Source organism: Petromyzon marinus, chromosome 5 (genome assembly GCF_048934315.1).
Source record: "Petromyzon marinus isolate PM22_M1 ecotype Great Lakes invasive population chromosome 5, UKy_Petmar_22M1.pri1.0, whole genome shotgun sequence".
NCBI classification, from domain to species: domain Eukaryota; kingdom Metazoa; phylum Chordata; class Hyperoartia; order Petromyzontiformes; family Petromyzontidae; genus Petromyzon; species Petromyzon marinus.
In genome coordinates this window covers 17,001,517-17,027,462 of record NC_133671.1, presented here as the reverse complement: position 1 = coordinate 17,027,462, position 25,946 = coordinate 17,001,517, and the positions used below count along the sequence as shown (strand labels likewise).

The 25,946-nt window shown below is 49.6% G+C and overlaps 1 protein-coding gene across 4 annotated transcripts in view; it reads right to left on the bottom strand.

Annotated features, from left to right (window-relative positions):
- Positions 1 to 388: 388 nt before the first annotated feature.
- LOC116939147 (uncharacterized) overlaps positions 389 to 25,946 on the bottom strand; it is a 41,398-nt gene continuing 15,840 nt past the window's right edge. For 2 of the 4 annotated variants that reach the window (XM_076062269.1, XM_076062286.1), the window contains exons 8-23: positions 25,598 to 25,702; positions 24,703 to 24,886; positions 16,153 to 16,312; positions 15,061 to 15,777; positions 13,136 to 13,198; positions 12,286 to 12,381; positions 11,392 to 11,493; positions 10,260 to 10,430; positions 8,818 to 8,949; positions 7,245 to 8,206; positions 6,560 to 6,695; positions 5,240 to 5,323; positions 4,200 to 4,588; positions 3,773 to 3,827; positions 3,249 to 3,578; positions 389 to 2,062 (exon numbers count right to left, since the gene is read on the bottom strand). In XM_076062269.1, the coding sequence (XP_075918384.1) occupies positions 1,952 to 2,062; positions 3,249 to 3,578; positions 3,773 to 3,827; positions 4,200 to 4,588; positions 5,240 to 5,323; positions 6,560 to 6,695; positions 7,245 to 8,206; positions 8,818 to 8,949; positions 10,260 to 10,430; positions 11,392 to 11,493; positions 12,286 to 12,381; positions 13,136 to 13,198; positions 15,061 to 15,777; positions 16,153 to 16,312; positions 24,703 to 24,886; positions 25,598 to 25,702 (3,797 nt within the window). In that variant the 3' untranslated portion in view covers positions 389 to 1,951. The remainder of the gene's footprint in view (positions 2,063 to 3,248; positions 3,579 to 3,772; positions 3,828 to 4,199; positions 4,589 to 5,239; positions 5,324 to 6,559; positions 6,696 to 7,244; positions 8,207 to 8,817; positions 8,950 to 10,259; positions 10,431 to 11,391; positions 11,494 to 12,285; positions 12,382 to 13,135; positions 13,199 to 15,060; positions 15,778 to 16,152; positions 16,313 to 24,702; positions 24,887 to 25,597; positions 25,703 to 25,946) is intronic. The other 2 variants (XM_032947194.2, XM_076062277.1) reach the window with 2 other exon arrangements.

Genomic DNA, 25,946 nt, shown 5'->3' with positions numbered 1-25,946 from the left:
AATGTGAGTGATTAGTGTGTTGATGTGAGAGATTAGCATGTTAATGTGAGAGATTAGCATGTTAATATGAGAGATTAGCATGTTAATGTGAGAGATTAGCATGTTAATGTGAGAGATTAGCATGTTAATATGAGAGATTAGCATGTTAATGTGAGAGATTAGCATGTTAATGGGAAGATCGCAAAGCAAAAACCCCGAGCTCGGCGCGCGAGGTGGCTGTGTTAGGGTGAGATATTTAACCTGTGAATGTAAAATCAGAGAGCCGAATATAATAACTAACATCGGAAGGTGGTAGGATGGGAACATCACAACTAGTTACGACTTAAACTGGTTGACAACGTCCTTCCAATGATTGAAAAGATCTAATAGTTGTGTGAAAACCCTCCCCTGAAGAGTAACCAATAATTACCCTGGGCGTCCAGTTCACTCGAGATAAGCGTGCCAGTGGTCTTCTAATCTTTGCAACCTTACAATCGACAGTACAACGTTTATAGCGCACATAGCGTCAGTTATGCAAGGAATCATTACATGAACAGGCTGATAAAACAGCTAGTTGTCACACTTCTGTAGAGTGTGCAGGAGTTGGCATTTACCATTCAGTTAACCCATAACAACACCTGGTGTCTGTCCCAGCAGAGAACCTTCCACGCTCCACGTGGTCTCACTGTGAACCTAGCCTGGCTCACACTCGGTGATAAACGGCGGTTGTTGCTGTTATTTCAAAGATTTGCAGGGATTGCAAATGTTTTAGTTTATATTGTAGTTAAAATATATATGATAGCAATATGTGACCATGTCTTTTTATGTAAAGCAATGCATTAAGAAACACATACCTTTATATTTTTTTAAATAACCACAGCAATCTAATTATGAATATATAAAATGGTTAAACTGCATCAACAAATTATAGTAAATTTGAATTTAAAAAAAAACTCCATTCGCTTTCAATAATTAACACACCACACTTAATGGCACATCAGATAATACCAACGAGATTCAAAAGAGGTACACTGTACGTTGCACACAAGCAACTTCCACACATTGTGAAATGCCAACAGAAACTATGTATTAAAAAAACAAAACATTAAAATGGAGAGCACACTGCAAGACCAAAGGCAATGCAAGTGAATGCTTAGCAGAGACCACTGGTGACTAGGCCTTACTGTGACTCATCGGCCCGTTTCCAGACAAACAGGGTTCCTGTTTCCGGATTTAATTTCCCTCCAACTTTGGCAAACCGCGCCTTGGGTGCTGAGCTCATTCCAGCGTTATCAGTTTCCTTTACAGCTTAACGCCGCAATTGTTTATTATATAAGCGTGGAATGTTTAATGCTAACAGTCGGTGGTATATATTGGGGTTTTTTTTTGCCAAATTTCAGAGGGAAAGGACGGTCAGTCACTTTGCTGATGCACACACGAACGCTAACAACACAAAAGGCACGCAAACCCGCAAATCAGCAGCAAAGCACCCTCTGCTGGACAGAGGACCCGGTTTTTTTGATTCATGGAACAAAATCTATTTTTAACCCGGTTCCCTCAATCCAAAAAAAAACCTTCTATTCTCGATAGACAGCCGATTCATTTTTTTTGACAAGGTGTTCATATCCATGAACTGCCCTACAGCCCGCAGACCCTACCTCCACTTGGGAAAATAAAAAAAAACATAATCTTGCTGCCTTAATCAAAGACGGGGGGGGGGGGTGGTGTGCGGTAAAATAGGTTTTTTTGTTTAAGAAACAAGCAATTAAAGTCTGGTTGTGAGCAATGAGACGTTGCTATGTATGTGTTTTTTTTCTTCACCTGAAATGCATAAAGACCTCCCTTTTCACTGCGGCTTGCGAGCCGGGGGAGCAAACATTGACAGCCGTGCTCCCGATTACAGCAACACTTCTGATTTTAGCTGCTGCTGCTGCTGCTATTGCTGCCAGCACGTTTCACAGGGGAGCCCGTGTCAGGAGAGCGTGTAGGGCCCGTGTCGAGCACGCACGGGCACCCTCTGTGCGCCCGCAGAAGTCTCCGCAGTCTCTGCTGTGCGCCGTGCCGGAGGGCTGCCGTGGAGTGGCTGCAGGCCGTGCCATGGAAATAACACCCACGCGCGCATGCACACACGCACACGCAACCACCAGTTACAATTATAGAAGGTGATGGTGCAGCCCTGCAATTGCTTTGCCTCCGCGACTGCCGGCGGAAGGGAGTCCCACTAGAGGGCAGCTCCCGGGAGTTAATAGCTTGGAAATCAAAAGTTAGCACAGGAATGAGCAATGCACTCACACGCAAAAATCAGTAAAGTTCTCCTTTTAAAAATGTGAGGTTTCTTTCAGTTGGTGACCCGACCTGGAGTACGGGCAAAGCCTGTTTTAATGCGTGGAAGTGATTGGATGGCTGTGGTTGCTCATTAGAGACACCTATTGATGGCTGGAAGAATTCCAATATTTCTCAAATCGTCATGATCAAGCTATTGATTTATTGAAGCATGTTTGTTTTCATAATAGTCCTCGGATTACTATTAATGTATTTAATTATGTTTGTCCGTCAATTAACTTTTAATTCAGGAAGTCATAGTAGCACAAGGCATGAGCTTCCATGTACGCTGTGGCTGTGATAAGACTACATCAAGGTAACCCTAACAGCGAGTTTCATTATTCAGTAAGATGCCCATTCATTCCTCCCTTTGTCAAACAATCTAAATATGGCCGGTGCTCTTTACATAACTAATGCCGTTATATCTCACATATTCGCAAATATAAAAATGGCATTAAACCAGTCATTGTTTATTACCTCGTCAAAAGCCACACCAATAATGCATCACTGCTATATTTTCGTATGTGATTTTCTTGCGATAAATTAGGTATCATCCACGCGGATTGTGACCAAGTGTGTGACTGATGTTAATTAACATTATGCACCATAAGGGATTACAAGGCTGACATTTTGGACATTAGTGGCGTTTATACTTACGACCAGTAAAACTAAGAATATATTTTTTCATATTTGCAGCAACCAAAGCTTACAGCCCGGAGGTTGACTGGTTCACTCACAGGCCAGAATTCTACATTGATTGTAACACCAGTTACCGGCTTTGAATATGTTCTAAACACTGTATAATAATGGCAATGACTAGTGTTGAGGGAATATGGGAAACTGCACGGTGTTGATTGCTTTAGGGGCTCAGGACTGCCCATGTGTTTGGGCTTGAGTGGCACCTGCCTGAGAGCAGATGCCACGCCGTCACGAGAAAGCCCTCTTACCTTTGTGAGCTCCTCAAGGCTCGAGGTTCGCGCGGAAAACCTTCTGGATCCTGGTTCCCCGAAGTGCGCGGAAGCTCTATCATTGAGGGCTCTGCCGTAGGGCCCCCCGCCGCCAGTCGGTGCGGTCACCTTGAGTTGCCGGATTTTGCCGTGGAGGTGGTGGAGGAGGCGCAGGGTTCCAGCGCTGTGCCCCATGCCCGCGTCGCTGCCCCCTATGTCGCCGTTGCCCGTGTCGGGCCCCGCCAACCCCATGCCATCGCCCGTGTCCGCAAGGGCAGCTCGAGCCGGCACGGAGGAGGAGCGGTGCCGTCGTGGCAATGCGCTGCATTCCTGCCACAATGCAGCGCCTTAGCGACGAGAGACTGCCAATACTTTGGATTCAATATTTAAAAAAATAAACGTCGTGTATTTTACTGATCAAAAAATCGCTAGGCACGGGCCCGAGATGGCCAAGCAGACAAACCACGAATGGCAATGTGTGGGTAAAGTTGTTTATCCGCTGAATGAGTTGCGCAATACTGTACAATGTGTGCTGTCCGGGAGCTGTCCATTGTGTAATGTTCCTGGTGATTGCTTCGCCTGCGTACACAAAACATAGCGTCAATAACAACATGACAATGGAGAAATGAAGGCCATGCGAAAACAAAAGCCTCCACTCACAAATACAGAAAGTAGTGTCAATGCTACTATTAAATCTGACACAGCGCAGATTTTCGCGTTTTGCACTATATTGCCCTCTGATGCATTTCCACGGTCCGCACCACGTGTCGTCTGGTACGACGTTTCTCTTCACGTGCTGAAAACCGAATAAGCTCAGAAACACAAAAACCTACCAGCATGTGGAGCGGAAACGTCGGACACGAATGCCACACAACAGGCGGTACGGAACACACTGAGCGTCGTTCAACTCGAAATGTCGCGCGCGCGCCGCTGCTGTGCTCGCGCTTGTACCGCAGTAGCTCCGCGTGCAGCTCCTCCTGGAACTTGCGCGCCAGCTTGCCGGCCGTGCTTTCTTTCCACTGCCGCATCCCGCGCTGGACAGAGCGCAGCTCGCTGTCTTTCTCGCGCATCTGCTCTCGCAGCTGGCGCACCTCGTTCTGGAGCTCACACGAGCCGCCCTGGCCCACCGTGTAGCCGTTTTCACCATCCCGCTCGAGGCCCTCCCTGGAAAAAGCCTCAAGGTCGAAGCCGTCACGTCGTTGGCCGCACGGGTGCCCAGCGCTGCCGCTGTTCTCCCGAGCTGCGTACTTTGGTGGAGCGCCTCGCCAGCTCAGATCGCGCTGCTGATGCGGGCCCTGGATGCTGGAGATTTTGAGAATGTGCAGCTCTTCGTTGTGATCCTAATGAACAATAGCAGCAGTTTATGAACAATGCTGCGTTGAGAAAATAAAACGAAAACACAGCACAATACGTGAAACAATATCATTACTATTTTTAGACAATGTTTTTAGTTCAAAATCCCTGAAATGACATGGTCGTATAGATATGTTTTAAGGTACTACATTGAATTTTAAGTACAAGGCAAAACTCGCTAAATGCGGGGGATTACGTTCCTGGATAATGCCGTGTTGGGCAAAATCGGTTTAGACAAATAATGGACCTTATGGGAAAAAATAGGGTTGTGTTCCTGGGTCCAAAATTACCACCCCCCTCACTCTTTATTTAAGGTCTGTTTAGCTGAAACACGTGTTGGATAAGTCTCGCTGGGCAAGGTTTTCCCGTAATATGAAGCTAAAATTCGTAATAAAGGTTTATTCCTTGCTCAAATGAGCATTGAGGCAGTGCTCATCTCCCGTTTACAGTTCACAGCCCTGAACCAGCAGTGCAAATTCCACATTCCTATGGCAGGGCTGATCTATCCAAAGGACAATCGCTGTTGGGTTGAATCAACCCCCCAAGCAGGATTTGGCCTCGCAAAACTTCTGATGGCGAGCCGCTCGCTAAAGCGTGCCGCTGAGACACCTCGCCCGGTGAATTCTTGAGGAAGGCACCTGAATCAACCTCTCCTTGACCTCCTCCACGGCGGCTGCCTTTTCCCGCTCCAGTCGCTCCCTCACCTCATTCAGCTCCTTCTCCTGATGGAGGAATGGGGCCGCGGGGTTCACATTTACTTTAAGGGCATCTCAAGATCCAACACAAACACACTGAATCCAAAACCCCCCCTCCCTCCATCTCACCCCCCTATAGCCAGCGTGAGACTTTGTTTACTCTGCTTGATGCCACAGAACGAATCGTGTGTTCAATACATGCTGCAACCACTGAAATACCCACGAAAGAAGATCTTCCAGCGCTGCACACTGCGGGGTCCTTGTAAATAAAAACAAATTTATATTTTTTACAGTGGGGTGTTCATAATGTGGTTTCAGCTTAAATAACCTGGAGTTTAGCAGACTTTAAGGAATCGCTTTCAGGATTGGATTCGGCCTTGAAATAAATTACATTCGCCGAATTCTGAGAATTCAACCTGACCTTGGCTTCACATTAATAGGTAAAGGTGCAGCCCTGCAATTAGCTTTGCTCACGCCACTGCTGACAGAAGAGCCCCCACGAGAGATGGCGGCTGTAAAGGGCACCTCCGGATGGTATTTTTCCACGCTGGGCAATCTTGGTAAAAAGTGGCAGGAACCACACTTGACCCCGTGGTATCATTGTTTCGTGCAGAGAGATCTCTTTACCATTCTTCACTTAAAATGAACAGAGAAAGATGATTTACCGGTAATAAATAATAATCTGATTGAAAATGCTGAAGAAGGTACAATGCTGTAGTCCACCCGTATTATACATCACTCTTCCCTGTAACCAATATTAATATAACAGCGTATTCTACAGCGAGGGAAAAAAATAATTTGATCCCCCGCTGATTTTGACACGCGTTTTTCTGGATTTTTCTGTTGTTATTCTGTCTCTCACTGTTCAAATAAACCTACCATTAAAATTATACACTGATCATTTCTTTGTCAGTGGGCAAACGTACAAAAATCAGCAGGGGATCAAATACTGTTTTCCCTCACTGTATGTGTGCATGACTTCATTATATGAACATTCGTTTCATCCTCTCTCTCTCAAGGGAAATGTAAAGAGTTAACACCGCACCACAAATGCAAACGGCACACCCCCCCCACCCCCCCAACCGTGTGCCCCCCTCCCACCCCGTGCATGCATGAACGGTTAGCACGGTCGGGTGGCAGCTACGTACGGTGCGAAAGACGTTTAACATCCACGTGCAAGCACGAGCTCTCACGAGCGGCCCGGCAATCGGCGGAGGCGCGGAAGAGTGTCGCGGCACGGCGGCTCCCGTGAGGCCGTCTCACCTTGGCGACTTGCAGCTGCTGCGCCTGCCGCGTGCGGTCGCTCAGCTGCTGCTGCAGTTGCAGCACGTGGTGCCGCAGGTCGTCCCCCACCTCGCGCAGGCCCTGCAGCGCCTGGCCCGCGGGCAGCCGCGCCCCGCTGGCCCCCAGCAAACACACATGGCAGAGGCCCCGACGTAATTCAACCTGAAGGGGACCGTTCGGGGCAAGTGCTGTTCGCGAATAGCGGCACCGGTGAAGGCCGGCATCGCGCACGATGGGGGTGGGTAGGGCAGCGCCACGCCCGGCCGCCTTTTTTTACCCCCCAGTGGCGATGTTTTACTACACACCGCATTTAAGGCTGAGTCGACCTAGACAGTGGGGGGGGGGGGGCTCCCAGGACCGATTCAGATAATCGTCACTGGACAAGCACACGCGCTCGGCGGACGGTGCATTCCATTCTTGAGCATGGCAATATGCATGTTCACAATCGAAATGCCAATGTCGAGGTGTGTTGACCCATGATAAGAGAGTGTGTGTAGCTTTGCTATTCCTCCTCCGTTGAAAGAGTGCAGACTAAGCATTGCCCGGGTGTCTATGATAAAAGTAAATAAAAATGTGGGTATTTCCACATCAACGTATGCGGGTCATTTTCACTTTCCCGTGATCTCAATCTGTTCTCGCCTTACCAATCCCAGCAGTTGTATACCTGTGTGTGGCTTTGGCAGGGCTCCTGGGAACGCTCCTGCTGCCTGTGCTCTCTATCAGCTCTTGAATCTTCTCGATCTCAGAAGCGAGCTCGGTCGCCAGACTTTGATCCTGCCGCTCAGCCTGCTCGCTCATCTCGCTCTGTCTGTCCGCAAACTCGGAGCTCAACGCACGCAACTCTGCTCCCAGCCTCTGGCTCTCCGTCTCTCCCTCGCGAAGCTCCACCTGCAAACGCAGCCTCTCACTCTCTCCGTTTTTGAGCTCCTGTCTCAGCCTCTGTACCTCCTGTTGGGCCGAGTGCAGGCTCTCCTCCCACGTCTGTTTCTCAATGTCCCTCTGGCGAAGCTCTTTCTCTTGCCTCAGCAAGGCGATCTCCTTTTGGTGAAGCTCCATCTCGATCCTCTGCCTCTCCGTGTCTCGCTCCCGCAGATCCTTCTGCATCCTCTGCATCTCCAGGCCGGATGCCTGCAGGTCCGCCATCGTCTTCTGACATTCTCTGTCCCTCTCGTTGAGTTCCTCCTCCATTCTCTGCGCGCCAAGCACCTTGTCGTTGAGCCTCTTCTCCAGCCTCTGGTTTTTCACCTGCGCTTCCTGCAGCTCCGCCACGAGCCTCTGGCGCTCCTCGTCCCCCGCCTTCTCCTTCGCCGACGCCTCCGCGCTCAGCGCGCGTAGCTCCTTCTCCGCTCTGTGCAGCTCCGAGTCTCTCGCGTGGATCCTCTTCTCCAGCTGGAGCTTCTCGCCGCCCCATTCCCTCTCCGCCTGCCGCTTGCTCTGCTCCGCAGCCTGCAGCTCGTCTTGCGCCCACTGCTGCTTCGCGATCGTCTCCTGGAGGCCTCTCAGGAGGCGATGCTTCTCGGCCTGGACTTCCTTCTGCAGCCTCTTCCTCGCCGCCTGCGCGGCAAGCAGCTCCTGCTCCAACGCCGCCCCCTTGGCTGTGAGCATTTCGACTTCGCGCTCCTTCTCCTGTGGGCGAGTTCGCAACGACGACAACAACAATGACAAAAGCAATCCACAATGTTCGCCTTTCATAGACTGTCGGCGCAAGTGTTGATAGTGAGCACCGACTGAGGGGCTGTCGTGGCATCACCACCACCGGCCCAAATTTTTCTCCCAACTGCAGATGTTCACGCGCGACATCACCGGTGCTCACTTGACGTTAAGATGACCTAGGGAAGGCCCACGACCCATTCAGACGCTGCTCGTCACTGATGTTAGGCTTGAGGCTCGGTGAGGCTTTCTTGGTTAAACAATTCAAGAGACAGTGTAGGAAGCTGAAGTCGAGTGTGGAGTAGAGCAGTAAATTGTGGTATTGAGCCCTCTGGTTTTAACGCAATGCACAATGAACCTTGTGACCTGGGTTCAATTCTTGGTCACGGCTAACATCAATTTTGCCCCCCCCCCCCAATCCTAATTTACCAACCCGCACTGACCAGCGTGGTGAAGCATGGTCAAACAACCCACACGGCGTGTGGAGGAGGCTGTACATGCAGTGAAGTGTACACATTGCGTCCACGGTTTGACGCATGCCTGCCCGGGCGAGGGAGACGTGCGTCCGTGCGTGCGGGAGATCTCACGGCCTGCAGGTGGGCGCGCAGGGCCTGCAGGGCCTCTTGCCGCTCGTGCCGGCATGACTGCTCCACGGCGCACACAGCCGACAGCCGCTCGGCCTGCAACTGCCGTGCCTGGGTCCGCAGCTCCTCCACCTCCTGCCGGAACGAACACACACCACCGTGACCGCCAACGCCACGGTACGTGTGACGGGTCTTACCAAGGGCGGCGCCTTGTGCGTGTGTTCAACCTCTTTTTGCACCGTACGTAGCCAACCATGCTAATCGGAGGTGTCGGGGGGAAGGGCAACAAACTAAACACAAAAAGCAGTTCGAAAAGAAGTCAGTTTTACAATCTACATTCCAGAGTGCAATGCTCCGGTGGAGGAGCATTTCGGGAAGATGTTCGTCCACTTCACGGGCTCACTGTTTGTTAGCCAGGCCAGGCCAGGCCCGTGACTGACAAGGATGGGCAGTATCTAAGTGACACATGATGAAAATATGTAGCATCGTTACATTTGTAATTGGTATATAAATTCCACGAATGTGGATAGTATACATTTTCTCCACCTCTGGACTCAATGGATCCGTTGTAAGAGCGGTGAACTTTCCATTCTAGCATGGAATTCAAACTTGTGTACCGATATTTTTTTACAACAGAGTCACATTTGAATTACGTTATTTATTTAGCCCTTTGGGTGATCGCTTTATAACAACTCAAATACGAGCCAGCCAGGGGCGGCCCTGGCCTAGCTGCCAGCAACTGGTGCCCCCTAGGGTCAACCACGCAAACGGCACCCAAACCGCGAGGGCAGATCGAGGCAGAGGTTTTTGATAAACTGGGAAACATGTTGCCCCTATTTTCTGTTTAATGTTTTTTTTAAGCGGATTTCTTTAAACAGAGGCATGGTTATTCGGTTTCTACGTCCATCTGTCTGTCTAACCAATGTTTGTGAGATCAGATAAAATATAGACGCGGCATTTTCTGAATAGATTTGTACGCGACAGCGAGACGATATTTTAGACCAATTTACGGTATTTATTTCTGCAGTAACAAAAAAAAAGATTTGACATCAATATATTCTCAGAAATGCTGAGGAATGAATTCAAATTCATATTCCCTCTGTATGCGCACGGGAATTTAAATAATAACATCTTCGTTATTTTATTTATATATTTTTTTTATTTTTCCCTCTAATTTGGCGCCCCACTTAATTTGGCGCCCTAGGCGACCGCCTAGTTCGCCTATATCGATGGGCTTCCCCTGCAGCCAGCACTTGTGGATTCAAGATCATGAGTTTTGAATCAGACCTTCATTACATTATTTATAAATACAATAGAATCCGTATTTAAAAACAACCAAATTGTGACCAGGTCTCTTGAAGATAGAGGCAGCCAATAATGTAAAATGAGTTGCAGCTGTACACATCTCAGCGCCCGATAGGGAAGAATGCTAGCGGGCGCCCGACCTGGGTCAGCTGCGAAGTCACCTCCCGCAATCCACGCGTCGCCTGTCGCTCAGACTCCAGGTCCAGCGCGAGGGCTCGCACGGCCATCGCCCCCTCCTCCTGCCGCGCCACCCGCTCCCGTTGCCGCTCCATCTCCCAAGCGGCGCGCTCCGTGCCAACCGCTCGCTGCGCCTGCATGGCATGGCGGTGCCCGTGGGTGCACGTTGACCTGGCCGTCCACTCACGAGCGGGAGCCTCTCTGCCCACAATTATCTAGTCCCACAATTCTCGAGTCCCACAATCCCCTAGTCCCACAGTTTGCTACCCCCACAATTATCTAGTCCAACAATACCCTAATCCCACAATTCTCTAGTCCCACAATTATCTAGTCCCACAATTCTCTAGTCCCACAATACCCTAGTCCCACAGTTTGCTACCCCCACAATTATCTAGTCCCGCAATACCCTAGTCTCACAATTCTCCAGTCCCACAATTATTTTGTCCCACAATTATCTAGTCCCATCATTCTCTAGGACCACAATTATCTAGTCCCACAATACCCTAGTCCCACAATCCCTTAGTCCCACAGTTTTCTAACCCCACAATTCTCTAGTCCCACAATTATCTAGTCCCACAATACCCTTAGTCCCACAATCCCCTAGTCCCACAGATTGCTAGCCCCACAATTATCTAGTCCCACAATAACCTAGTCCCACAATCCCCTAGTCCCACAGATTGCTAGCCCCACAATAATCTAGTCCAACAATACCCTAGTCCCATAATTCTGTCGTCCCACAATTATCTCGTCCCATAATTCTCTATTCTAACAACTTTTTTACACCAACAACGCAACTGTAAAACTATCCTTCGGTCTCACTTGCAAAAGAGATGTTAATGTTTTAGCTCAAAAGTTAGTGAGCTCTACCCACAATCCCTTAACAAGTGTAATACATACTGGGATGGTGAATTAATTTTCATGTACGTGTCAAACCACGGACTTATTCCACAAATTAAGCCACATTTTCCAAATAAACTGTAGATAGTACCTTCGAAACGACACCCTGTGCATCATATATATCAGTAGGATGATACTGACACTTTGATGGTGAGTTTGCCTAATTTGTGAAAATGCGTTAATTACTCAAGGCCTCACCATCTCAGTGGCTTCCTCTCTGAGCCGAGCACTCAGTTTGAGGGCAGCAGCCTCCTGCTCCCTGAGGGCAGCCCTCAGCTGGCACACCTCCTCCTCCCTCGCCTAAAAACAAAAAAAAGTCAACGCGTGAGCTCAGATTACTCGCAAACACCATCAGAGAAAAATAAACTCTGCTGACACATCTGGGGCAGCGATGGTTCAGCGAACGGCACCGTCGAACCCAGTTGCTCCATAGTTTGATTCACAGTTATTGGGAAGTGCTGATCACCCGAAATAAATTGCTGGGAATGTGGACGCTTATTTTGCAACCCCATTTGTCAAGGCACCGTACGTATGAACTTCTTTCGCGCCGTACGTCGCCAACCGTGCTTATCGGAGGTGCGGAGGGAAACGACAACAAGCTGAACACAGAGGGCAGTCCTCAAGAAATGAGTTTTCGATCTGTATTTAAAAGTGCACAGTTCCAGTGGCTTCTTAATATCGTAAGATGCGTTCCAGACGGCTGCAGAAGCGAATCTGAAAGCGCGCAACGCAGCAATCATCGTTGTGTGATGGCTAGCCAAAAGCCTCTGCTGCGAGGATGACTGAATTTCGCGTGATGGTTTATGCCCCTTAACGTTATCAGCAGGGTATTGTGGTTGTATGTGCGTATGTTGAACTTCTCTTGCACCATACGCAGCCAGCCGTGCTAATCGGCGGCGCGCTTCATTTGTGGCAAGCGCTTTGAGCGTAACGGGTGCGACCAGTGCGACCAGTGCTGCATTGGTCAGACCCTGCAGGGCCTGTCACGGGCATCGCGGCACGCCCGTTGCTCGACACCCCGCGGGCGCATTGCCCCCGCGGCGGCTCACAGCGCGCGCCGGGCTACGCGCGGGGCCGCGTCCGTGTGCCCACCTTCACGGTTTGCGCGCAGTGCACGAACTCTGCCGTGTGGCGATCGGCGAGGTCCGCCAACGCTCGGCTCCTCTCCTCCTCCAGCCGCTCCGACAGCTGACGGGGGCGGGGAGGGAGGATGGCGGGGGGGGGGGGCATTGGGGCAGGGGTGACGATCATCGTGCGGGCAAACTCGCAAGCTTTGCTCAAGAGACGCAACGGTCAGCACAACGGCCCACGAGGGAACGAGGCAGCTAACAGGGACGAGCCTTGGATGCTTTCTCCTGCCACTCTTTGGAGCTGCGATGGGTTGGTTTAGTTTGGACGTTGGAGCCTTTGGCAAATGCAGTGATTTATGTTGGAAAGGGTAAAAAAAATTAGTGCATAAACGCTTGAGAGGTGATGCAATGAATTGAAATCCAAAAATGCGAAATAAAATCCGAAAGTGGGCCTGAAAATCCAACATCATCCCTGTAATGATAAAAAAATATGACTGTATAGATGAATAACTCCACGTGCAGAAAACTAAAAAAATACCACAGCAAATAAAAGGCTCAGAGTTAAAGCCACTGAATGGGTACAGGTAAAGCACCAATGTAAACCTGAAAAGTAGCCATGCGGCTGTACAGCACAGAGCAGGGCTTTCGAAGCTAAATTGTACTTGTATTTGCTGGTGGAGTTGAGAGCTAATATAAGAGGGGGAGCCTTATACGCAGTATATCCCACACGCCTGGATGTGGTTCAGCCATCTGTAATAGAATCGCCGCGCCGTGCTGTTGTACGATTGGACGCAAGCCGATTCCACATGAAAGAAAACCAAGAGTGGCAATTACTGACGGATCATGACTGCGTCTGTGTGAGAAAGAACCACCTGCTCCAGCTCCTCGGTTTTCAGCCTCACGAGTTCATCTCTTTGCTTCTTTAGAGCTCCCTCCTGAAACAGGAAAAAATAAGAGACAACTTTAATAACCTCGACGCAGACAACGCATTTCTTTCATGGCTTGCTCACATCTTTTAATTGTCGACTGTGTTCATTTGCACGACAAAAATGAACCACCCACACCACCGCCACCACCAAATGTCACCCTGTTTAACACGTAGGATTTCGCGACCAATATTATCCATGGCAGCGTAAAATATGTGTCGTTAAACCCACCACCACCCGACACAACCAATTAGTAAGGCTTGTCACGTAAACAAAACGTGCCAATTCGTTCTGAGTTCAGCACACCAAGTCTTCTTTGGTTCTTTCGGTAAAGTCACGTAGAATGAGAATAAAATAATAAATTGATAAAATAAAATAACACAATAACTCACACAACACAAGCGGCCGCTTGTGTTGTGGCCGAAACGTCGTGAGAATATTATTGTGTTATTTTATTTTATCAATTTATTATTTTATTCTCATTCTACGTGACTTTACCGAAAGAACCAAAGAAGATAAATCATTGCAGTCACGAAAGCTTTAAATCGAAAAGCACGCCAAGTGTTGCAGAGTAAACCCACAACATGTTGTGGGCAGTACTCGCAATGTAAATGTCGTGGGCAGTACTCACATTGTAAATGTTGTGGGCAGTACTCGCAATGTAAATGTCGTGGGCAGTACTCACATTGTAAATGTTGTGGGCAGTACTCACAATGTGAATGTTGTGGGCAGTACTCACATTGTGAATGTTGTGGGCAGTACTCACATTGTAAATGTCGTGGGCAGTACTCACATTTTGATTTAAAGCTTTCGTGACTGCAGTAATTCATATTCTTAGTTTTTTCGGTAAAGTCACGTTGAAGAGAAACAACAAAATAACAAAATATATATAAAACAATAAAAAATTCTCACGACGTTTCGACCATAACTCAAACGGTCATCATCAGGTGTGTCGGTTTGCATAAATTTATAACGGCACATTTATTTATAAAAAAAAAACGTTGGCGTCACGCGCAGCGATTGGCAGTTTGCCCAGGACTAGTCCATCTATTTTTTTGAAAAGAGGAGGGGGGAGACGAAATTTTTTATAATGTATGCTGTCTGAAAGCCACTGTAAGCGTGAACAATCAATCAAGAACTGAAATGATTTATCAAATCTTTCCAATGATTGCTAAGATAGAATCCATCTTCTCGGTTGAAATTGTCTCTGTGCTTGTATATGTGGATAGCCTCATGAACGAATCTCTCATGGAAGCCAGATGTGGGCAGTACTCACAATGTAAATGTTGTGGGCAGTACTCACAATGTGAATGTTGTGGGCAGTACTCACATTGTAAATGTTGTGGGCAGTACTCACATTGTAAATGTCGTGGGCAGTACTCACAATGTAAATGTTGTGGGCAGTACTCACAATGTAAATGTCGTGGGCAGTACTCGCAATGTAAATGTTGTGGGCAGTACTCACAATGTAAATGTTGTGGGCAGTACTCGCAATGTAAATGTTGTGGGCAGTACTCACAATGTGAATGTTGTGGGCAGTACTCACAATGTAAATGTTGTGGGCAGTACTCGCAATGTGAATGTTGTGGGCAGTACTCACAATGTAAATGTTGTGGGCAGTACTCACAATGTAAATGTCGTGGGCAGTACTCACAATGTAAATGTCGTGGGCAGTACTCACAATGTAAATGTTGTGGGCAGTACTCACAATGTAAATGTTGTGGGCAGTACTCACAATGTGAATGTCGTGGGCAGTACTCGCAATGTAAATGTCGTGGGCTTTTACTTCTTACGATGTGAAATTACGCAGCACAACGTTTGCTTTACACTCCCACCCGACCGGACAGAAACATCAATCTCCCGCCCCTTACCTTCTCCAGGGCGAGGCTCTCCACGGTGCCAGCGAGGCGCCTCACCTCGTCCTCCCTCAGCCGCTCCACCTCCCTGGCGTGCGCCGCTCGTGTCCTGGCCAGCTCCCTCTCCCTCTCCTCCAGCTCCCTCTCCTGTTGTGCGCGCAGCATCGTCAGCTCAGCCTGCAGGCGAGCCAGGACAGCGTCCTTGTCCCTCGACTCCTCCGACACCCTCTTCACCTCTGATTCCGCCCACCTCCGCACCGCTGCGGTCTCCCTCCCCTGCTGCAGCTGCGCGCGCGCAAGCTCATCCGCCTTCGCCTGCAGCTCCGTCCTCTTGTCCTGCAGCTCCACCTCCTTCTCCTGGATCACCGCTCCCCTGTCTTGTAGCTCCACGCCAATCACCTTGTTCTCGTCTCTCAGCGCGCCGAGCTCTGATCTCAACCTGCCCTGCTCCTCTTTGGCCCTCGCCAGCTCCACCTCGAGCCGGGCGTGATCTTCCCTCTGTGCCCTGAGGTTCTCTCCCTTCGCCCTCATCTCCACCTCCAGCCTTGTTTGCTCCTCCCTCTGGGCCCTCAGCTCCTTGCCCTTGGAATCGAGCTCCGCCTCCAAGCGCAGCGCCCGCTCCTTGCTCTGCGTCGAGGCCAGCAGCCGGTCCGCGAGCACGCTCTCCAGCGCCGTCTCCCTCCGGCTCCTCCCCAGCCGCTCCACGTCTCGCTCCTGGCCAGGGGACCTGTCCTGCTCAGTGAACATCAACCAAACAGCCACCGCTGTAAGATCATCATCGTCGTCGTTGTCACCTTTGTCGTCACGACGGTGACCATCATTAGATCTGCTACCATCAAGAGCATCATTATCATCATCATCATCATGTTCAAATCACCATGAACACCAACAACCACATCTCCATGCTGGAGAATATGCATGTCGGGATAACGTGTGCACACCGTGCGGAAAACCTAGCGAACACGCCGACGTTGGGCCCAACGTTGGCGTGCACTTGGAACCGCTGGGCCAACGTTGGCCCAACGTTCCACGTTTACCGGGAACACACAACGTGCACCCGAGAGGAGGGTGTTGTGTCCGTGTCACCGGAGCGTGCGCCTCCATTACCCTGGCGGCAACGGTGCCGGGGGCAGCCGCTGGCAGCGCATGCGGGAGGCGCGGTGAGGCGAACGTCTGTGCGCTTCCGCTTGCCGGGGTCGTCCGAGCTGCTGGGTCTGCCCGCGTCGCCGCTGCTGCCGCTTCTTGCCGGCCGACCAGACCTGACCTGCTGGACCCACACAGGAGCTCCGTCTATGACGACAGCACGCGGTGCTTATATTCATCACGGTTGCCGAGTAGAGGCCCCAAGTCTCAAAACCTGCCAGCGGTAAACCTGGGTATACGTCAATGTAATCGTTAAAGAAAAAAAGTCGACAGCCATTTGTCAATGCGCTGCTGGATGACGAATTCCCCGTGGGGTTTGTTTGACCATACTTCACCACACTTGTTAATATGGGTTGGTGAAGTTGGGGAGGGAGGGGGGGGGTCACCAAAGACAGGTTCGCATTTCACTCAACGCTGATGTCAGCCGTGGGCTGGGAGTCGAACTCAGGTGGCCAGGTTCACAGTGCAGTGGCGTAGGCCACCGCGGCACCGCGCACAACAATGGCAGTAGTAAAGTTGTTGCTCTCTAAATCTGGGGCAAACGTTTAACCTGAAGCCATTTGAGTAAGATGATACAATGGCAAAATATCGACCAAGTTTACAATGCCCCCCTTGCCCTGGGCTGTACTCTGTTCTAGCTGAGTTTAGTGCATGCCACCTGTGCTCTGGGTGATGGCGCACGTGCCACCCACACTACTCAGGTGTGTTCATTAAAGAGCGTGCAAGACATACCTCCCCATACGACCGCAGTCACCGCAATCCAGCAAGAAGGGACAAATCGTGGCCCAAGTCAAAATGTGTTCTTTCGATAAGTTGAAAAGAATTAACGAGAACCTTGCAACAATTTAGCAGTAAATCATTCGTCTTTACAGAAGAGGTCCGCGAACCACCTCTCATTCGTTGCAGTTCCGCGCAAACCGCTGCAGGCAAGTTCGTCTTCGATTGTGAGCACTGCAGAAATACTATTATTCCAATGGTAACACAAATCGGCAACGTATCTAGATGTTAGATATGCTCCACCGGCTTGTTTATGCGTTATTTACGTTAATTTTCCATTGCATTTGCAGCTCGTCGGACCTGTCAGCGATTTGCAGGTCCAATAGAGACTCAGCAACGCACACACTGCTCAAACAGTGCTACAGCATCAACACCAGAGCCTAACGAACGACATATCACCCCATCGTCCATCGCTGGTAAACCTTGACGCATGTTGGTGTTTTACAACAACAACAACCCCCTTTCGCAACCAAGTGGCAGTGACTTCATCACGGCGCCTGTGCCAGCCCAGGTGCACCGTGAGGCCACGTGAAGTGTCGAAGGCTCGCTGCGGACTGGAGGTCACGGGACAGACCCAGGTGCCACATGGATTGCCCGACCGACTGAGACGACTGGCAGATGCACCAGCTGCGCCCCCTGCTGTGCCAACTTGCAACTCCGGCTGACCGCCTGATGAGGCTGGTTGTAATTACCGGCGAAACGTCGTACTCGAATCGTAAATGCCGTGTGGTTTACTCTCCGACACACCGGTGTTGCTGAACTAGTAACGTGACAAACCTTACTAATTGTCGGGTGGTTTCGGGGTTTAACGACACATGTACATTTACGCGATCTAACCCAAAAAAAACTATTTTATGGATAATATTTGGTCGCGAAGACCTACTACCACTACTACGTGTTAGACTTGCTGCATTTTAGCCGCCCGGCGCTCCGCTCGGTGTTTTACACAACAACAATAAACAAACAACGACAAACCAAAAAACACATCCTTTCCCCGACACTTCATTGCATAGTGTACATTGTTTCTAACAGTTCCGTGGTTTTTTAAGTGATCTCTGATTAAAACACAGAGGACATGAAAAATACGAATAGGTTTTTACCCTTTTCTGGCAATACAACAGGAGGCGTTAAGATGTTCAAACACCAAATAGAAACATTTTGCAAGGAATCCAAGTACTGCCTTAACCACACACACAGTACTTTTTGGTGAGCATGATAACATAGTGCGTGTAAGTTCATGCAGTACTTGATTTCCTCGGCAAAATGTATCTATTTTGTTGTTTGAACATCTGAACAAAACTCACGTCGTATTTCCATAAAGTGTCAAACCTGTTCTTATTTTTCATACTTTTGATACTGGCAACAACAACAAAAAAATGCCCCACGATACAACAGAGGACAACAACGAGATCGACAACAACAAAAAACACCGAACCATCTGCGGTCATCTGACCGGTAACAAGTGACCGCATCCCGGACGAACACCGCGCACTTGAACCTCACCGCGGCCCGGTGACCGCGGACATCACCACGACCACCACCACCACCACCAACTCCCCCACCAACTCCCCCACCAAAGGCCGACAGCCGACACGACCGTCAGAATCGGGATCAAAGAATACGCGTCTGCGCCTGGAGGAATCCGATGAGCCTGCGAAGCCGCCCCAATGATCGTCCGTACGTGGCGCCGACTTCTTCCGAGGCCCAGCCGTGGGTGAATCGGGAGGTTTGACGAGAACTGGACAAGTGGCAGTCCGTTAAGGACCCTTCACCCCCTCCTCCTGCGCCTCCCCCGTCCCCGGACCTCGACGTACGTGCAAAGGAGTCGATGAGTTTGAAGTGTGTCGCGCGACGCGGTGGTTACCGTGGGAGCCGGCTGAGTCGGAATGTAATTAACCGGCGACGAGGATCTGCCGTCAACAGAAATGCCATTCAACGTGCTGCCGCTCTTCAAAGCAACAGCTGCGTTATGGGGGCCTTGTGTTTTTTTTTGCCGGTATCAAAGGATGACAACACAAGAATTAGGGGGTTGTTTATTTAGCCTTTTCTGGCAAGAAAGAAAGGGGTAAAAAAATCTATTCTTATTTTCATATACTTTGACACTTGCAAAAAAGGTCACATTTTGTGTAGCTGCTCGCCCCGAGCTATAAATGCCCTGACAGTGGCATTGCCCTTGTGCTGTTCGCCTTTTGGCGTTCTCTGGTCCAATGGCGGAGCCAGGATTTTCAGGTAGGGGGGAGCAACCCCTCCAGCAATGAAAAATGATAGAGGAGTTGTTAGTAAGTAGGGACTTGTTAGTAAGTAAGGACTTGTTAGTAAGGAGTTGTTAGTAAGTAAAGGACTTGCCCCTTGCTTTTTATTAGACGCGTGTGCGGCGATGGCGCAGCCATCGATCGAGGGTCGAATTCGAACCGCGTTGTGTGATCGGCATCGCGCTCGCTGAAGGTGAATGCCTTCAGGGAAGTCGTGGACTCTGTATATGCAACTGCAGCACAATTCTGAATCACTTTTAAGTGCTTTGTCGTTACTTATTGCCAATTATGGACTCAGACTATTGTCCTATCATCTCATAGAGTCCCTGGCACGTGATAATATGCTACACAGTGGCAGTGGGGGTCGCAAAATGCCGGTTTATTACTAATAAACCCCAATGATCCGATCGAAATTAGGGATTTCGATCGGATCATTGGGGGGTGGCACGTGTCACCCGTGCTCTGGTCTGACACTGGAAGTGCGACTCGGCCCTCACCACGGCTGTCTCTGGTGCAGACCGCTCAGTTTCAAAGACAATGCAAATATTACTGGTAGGAACCTCCTGGTTACACCAGCCCACAGGGGATTATTGTGTCCATCCGTCCGTCGTGCATCCATAAATGGGAGGGGTGGGGCTGGGTGGAGAGGGGAGGGTGGGGAGGGGCTGGGTGGGGAGGGAGGGGCTGGGTGGGGAGGGTGGGGAGGGGCTGGGTGGGGAAGGTCGGGCTGGGTGGGGGGTGGGAGGGGTGGGGCTGGGTGGGGAGGGGCTGGTCACCCCGTGGTGCCCTTATAAAACTCAACGTTTCACCTACTCACGCCGGCTTGTGCCCGCCCTCACAGTCGGGCATATTGTGCTGAACACACCACGTGGTGCCGCCGTTGACCCTGGCCATTGACCGAGCAACCCAACGTTCCTACCAGCTCCCTCCGCAGGAATGTGTTATGAGAACAATGTTTGTTTGCATGTTCACCGCAAGCACGTGTGGGTTAATGCAGTGCTTGATTCCTTGCAAAATGTTTCTATTTGGTGTGTGAACATCTCAACGCCTCATTTTGTATTGCCAGAAAGGGTAAAACCTCTTCTTATTTTTTCAAACAACTACGTTGCTGTTGTTCAGCACCCACTGTGCCGTGCGTTGCCTTTCCTCAATCGCCGCCGATAGCAAATGTTCAGGACGGTAGCCGCCCTCTTAACGGCGGTGATTGGTTCCACAAAAGCTGTCGTTAGGTGATTTGGTCGTGAAGCGAGTATAGGAAATGCACGTTGAACGGCTTAATTCGTACCGATAGCGTCGAAAGTTACCCTTTTTCACCCAAAAAACTTAATTTATAATATTTAAAGAATGGATATTAATACATAACGATACTAACAACGTAAACACATGATGTTAAAAGAAACATGGTTATCCAATGCATTAATATTTACTGTACCTACAACAGCCCGTCGTTTACAGGGGAGTGGTCAATAAGCGAACACATTGGGCTCTATGGAGGCACTACATTACTATACACTATACACTACACTATACTACACACTACACTACTATACACTACACTGTACACTACACTACTATACACTACTATACACTATACTACTATACACTAAACTACTATACACTACACTACCATACACTATACGACTTTACACTACTATACACTACACTACTATACACTACACATTGGGCTCTATGAAGGTCTATCGTTAAGCAATTCGTCGTTAACAGAGGTGGCTGTTAAGAAGAGTTCCACTGTACCGAATGTTGAACGTCTTCAGCGAGCCGTGCGTAGCCACCCGTGCGAATCGGCGGTGCGGGGATGGGGATAACAAACTTAACGCATACAAGCACTTCTAAAGGAAAAGATTATTTACAAGTGCTTCGCTCCAGTGGCTTCCTAAATATCGGAAGGAAGAGCGTTCCAGACGGCCGCACGAGCAGCAGCTCGTGTGAAAGCGCCCCGCCAATCCGTCCGAACTTCTCACCTCCGCGCACACACTTCCCACACCTATCACCTATCTCCTCCCCATCCCTGCTCCTTTCCCATCCTTTCCCATCATCCTCGTGTATTCACTTTCCTCATTCCCTCGGAGCACCGATTTCCTCCCCCACCTCTCCGCCCCGACAGACGTGATGCCACTTGAGGGTGAGCGTAAACGCGATACGCTCGCTGTGCTCCTCAAGAGGTTTTCAGTTTCATTTATTTGGCATAGCCCTGTGAGCCATTCGGCTCTTGCATCGTGTGCAACCGCAACAAACAAAAACATTGAACAAGAAACTTAGCAACTTAAAGTTTGCCCTTGGCTGGGGGTGATGCTGAAACCGCTTGAAACGCTGGCCCAGTCCGTTCGGGTCATTTTGAACAAAGGGCGAATTCGCATCTCAAGGCGGCCAGTCACTAAACCACTGTGGCTCTTATTCTTGGTTCTTTCGGTAAAGTCACGTAGAGGGGAAACAATAAAATAATAAAAAAATATAAAACAATGAAATTCTCACGACGTTTCGACTGCAACACAAGGCAATCATCATCAGGTGTGAAAACTACAGCTCTTTAAGACATTTTGTTTCCTTAAAGGCATTTCTCTCTTTGTTCATTTTGTTGTGTGTTTTTGGGAGTGTGGAGTGGGGGGGGGGGGGTATTTGTATCCATGTTTAAATCATGAGCCTGCGTGCTTGTATTAAGTTTTAAAAGTGCGTTAGTTTTTACTTTCTTGCTTTTAGCTCTATGCACAGTGGCTTGCGACCTCGGGGTGAAACGCGTTTCATAAGTTTTAATTATTATTCTTACAATTTTTCAGAGGGGGCCACTTTCACCGATAAGACTAAAATTATAAACTATACATGTTTTATTTTAACAGGTAAGCGCCCACTGAGCTATGTAGCTCTTATTTTTCAGAAGTGACCTGGCTATCACAAATTATAGGTAAACGAAATGGCTTATCATGACGTGGACATTTATAGCAGCAAAATACTCCCTAAACGCATGTCGAGTCTAAATCTGGAGGGAAAAACTGGAGGACCCGGAGAACAATCCACACGACCACGGGAGAGAGACACGCAAACTCCAAATGTACAGCAGGCGTCAGGGTTGGGATCCAGCCTACGACCTTCTGTATACCGGGCAAAGTAATTAACATCTCACCACATCATCAGTTTGAGGGCCGCCACCCATTTGAAACCATTGGGTTTTGACGGTACGACGATGATGGGGGGGGGGGGGGTATTTTCACATTTGTGTATTTTCACATTTGTGTATTTTCACATTTGTGTATTTTCGGGGCCGCACGTCCAGGGAGTCGCACTAAAAGCCACCCCAGTGTCCCCGCGGATCTTGCAATGAAGAACGCTGGCGCTTGAGGAGTCGTCACCGGGACAGAGGCATTCTAAGAATAAATGTTACCTTGTTCAACGAACTCACTAGGCTCTAGAGGTGGTGCAATTTGCTTAGCGCACAGTGTTTTGAAGCCGGTGGCCCGGGTTTCATCCCCGGCAAAACATCAGTGGCGAGTGATTATAGATCTCTGAACTGATCCTCGGCTGCCCCCCATCACAAAACGGGCACTGACCGGTGTGGTGAAGTATGGTCAAACAACCACCGTTGTATTTACTTCATTGTACAAGCACATATATTAAACGGGGTTATGCAAATGCCACGGGTGTTGGGAAAATAGTTATATTCATAATTAAACAATTACCTTTAAATTCAACCAATACGGTCAAGTGCAGTACTGTGTCTAGATGGTAGCAAGATGAGAAAAAAATTTCAACAAAAGCCAAATGAACCATCACATGCAACATTAAACACAAGCACTGATGCATTTGGAACAATTCGCCTCCATCATCAACCATGAACAAACAACCCCCGTGGCTGAACGAAGGGCTCCCCAAGTCATCACCATCCATGACAATAATAACTTTTACAGTATTTAACCTGGAGAGACACACTCCGTTGTAAGACTCTTAAGGGTCCTGCATTGGGTTTTTAATTTTAAGATGTTTTCACCCAATTATTATACAAGTGTAATGACAGTATAGCCTACATGCGCTGTGAGTGGACTAGTGACTACGGGAGGTAATGACAGGGGAGTCAGCTAAAGTGCTAATGCACTAGTGGCCACGGGAGGTAATGACAGGGGAGTCAGCTACTGTGCTAATGCACTAGTGGCCACGGGGAGGTAATGACAGGGGAGTCAGCTACAGTGCTAATGCACTAGTGGTCACGGGAGGTAATGAAAAGGGGTTATCAGCTGTGAGTTCGAAGGGACTGGTGGCTTCAGGAATGATCGAGAAGGGAGCGTGGTCAGGTGACGGAAGAGGACGGTGGAGTCTGCCGGTGGAGCGAGCGTCCAGAGTCAGCGAGAATGATTGAGAAGGGGGGCGTGGCCTCGTGTTGGTATATAAGGGAGACGCGTGGGAGGCTCGGGGCTGTTGACAGTGGTGTCTCCGCCTGATGTCAAGTGAACGTGTCTTCAATAAAGTGCCATCTCAAGAGAAGTGTGTCAAGTCGTCATTACACAAGTGTGAGCAAACCGGAGTACCTGGAGAAAACCCACACGCGTGCGAGGGGGCAACACTCTATCCCTGTACAGATGGAAACACGTGGCGATTAGTCCACTCGCTGTACTTACCTTCTCCTGGCGAGCCAGGAGTATAATAGCACCTACCTCTACGCGCACGGGGATGGAGTTTCGTAACACGCGTGCGATCCCGCCATGATCACAGCGTGACTTGAGCGAGTCGAATTGTTAGTGTGTGTGTGTGAGCATCTCTTGAAATCGGTTTTTGCTTTGAAAAACACTTTTCCCAACAGCCTGTGTGGGCCACATGGGGAATCTTTGTATTTGTATTTTGTGTGTGTCTGTGTGTGATTATGAATCGGTTCCGGGCCTCACCTAGGTCGACTCAGCCTCAAATGAGTACCTGCTGCGATGTGTAAACATCGCCACCGGGGCGGATAAAGGTGGCCGGGCAGGGTGCTGGCCACCCACCACCTCGTGTGCCGTGCGGGCCATCATAGGTGCTACTCGCTAACCACACTTGCCCCAAAAGTCTGTTAAGACTATAAGGGGGATCTTTGTCTTTGCATCTCCATTGCTCCATTCTCATTGTATGTATGTTGAACTTCTTTCACACCGTACGTAGCCAACCGTGCTAATCGGAGGTGGGGGGGAAGGACAACTAAACGAAAAAAAGCAATTCTAAAGAAATTAGTTTTTCAATCTCGATTCAAAAGTGCAGAGCTACAGTGCCTTCCTAATATTGGAAGGAAGAGCGTTCCAGACGGCCGCAGAAGCGCATCTGAACGCGCCTGACGCAGCGGCCGTCTTTGTTACGACGGCGAGACAAAAGCCGCCGGCTACTGCTGCTGCTGCTGCGAGGATGACCGGAGGTCGAGTGACGATGGTGACGATGGTGACGATGGTTTACGCTCCTTGACGAGACTGGGGGAGGGGAGGGGGGCCCGGTGCGCTTCCGGTTGCCTCGTTACCTCTCGGCGAGGCCGCTCCAAGGGACCGCGCCGCTCGGACGACGTCTCGGGCCCGGGGTTTCGCTCCGCCCCGTCCCTGGCGGCCCCCCGCGCCTCTCCAGGAAGCTGCCGTCCAGCAGGGAGGGCCCCCCGCTGTCGTCCGAGGACAGCTCGTCGTTCGTCGAGACCTCCCCGCGCTCGTCACCTGGAATATTGCGGAGCTTTACGGCGCAGATCCAGCCCGCCTTTTTCAAACCCAGGCCAGTGTGCGCGCGAAGTTAAAACCCCGTACTGTGGTTGTTGCTGTTGTTGTTTGGTTGTTGTTGTTGTTGTGTCTGCTGATTGGCACATTGTAAAGAGGTCAGTGGGGGCAGTACACTTCACCATCAAACTAAGACGAAATGTTTTTTGTTATTTTACCAGGTAAGGCCCAATGAGCAATATAGCTCCTTTTCCGAAGCGACCTGGCCACAATGATAGCTCAACAAAGTAGCTTATCACGTGGAAATGTATAGCAGCGAAATACTCTAAACACAAGTTGATTCTAAATGTGGAGGGAAAAGCCGGAAGTGCCGGAGAAACTCATACAAGACCACGAGGAGAGCCAATATGCAAACTCCAAATGTACAGACGTCAGGGTCGAGATCAAACCCAACCATCAGGGTTGCCATCTGCCTTGGTTGTATCAGAACGTCGTCTTCTTTGAGGTGGCTGTCCTCAGGAATCTGCAAGTCTTCGCGGGACATAACAAGTCCCGGTTTGTGTCTGCAGCCTAATAATTAATCACTCAAAAACAACGCTTTTAACCTGAAGCCCTGCCCTCTTTCTTGGCATTTCGAGTAATATTTCTTACGAGGAAGCAAAAAAAAAAGAGTTCCGTGGTTTGTTGAACCTCGGAGGTGGCAACGGAACTCACCGTCCCTGTGCAGGGCGTGACTGAAGAGGGAGCGCACGTGCTCGGTGCGGACAGACTCCAGGTCGCTCTCCACCGTCACTTCGTCGAAGCTGCGCAAGGGAACTCCTGGATGCGAAGACAAATGACCCCTGTCAAGACACGCAGACACTTGGGCCAAGTGCTGTGAGGTGAGCACCTGGACATGGGGAGGAATGGGAAAAAAGAGGGTCGTGTCGCCGTACAGAGACTCTGAGGGCAAGCGCTGCTTGCGAACACCTATTAAGGCCTGAGAGGTGTGTGAGAGGTGTGTGAGAGGTGCGTGAGAGGTGTGTGTGAGGTGTATGTGAGAGGTGTGTGAGAGAGGTGTGTG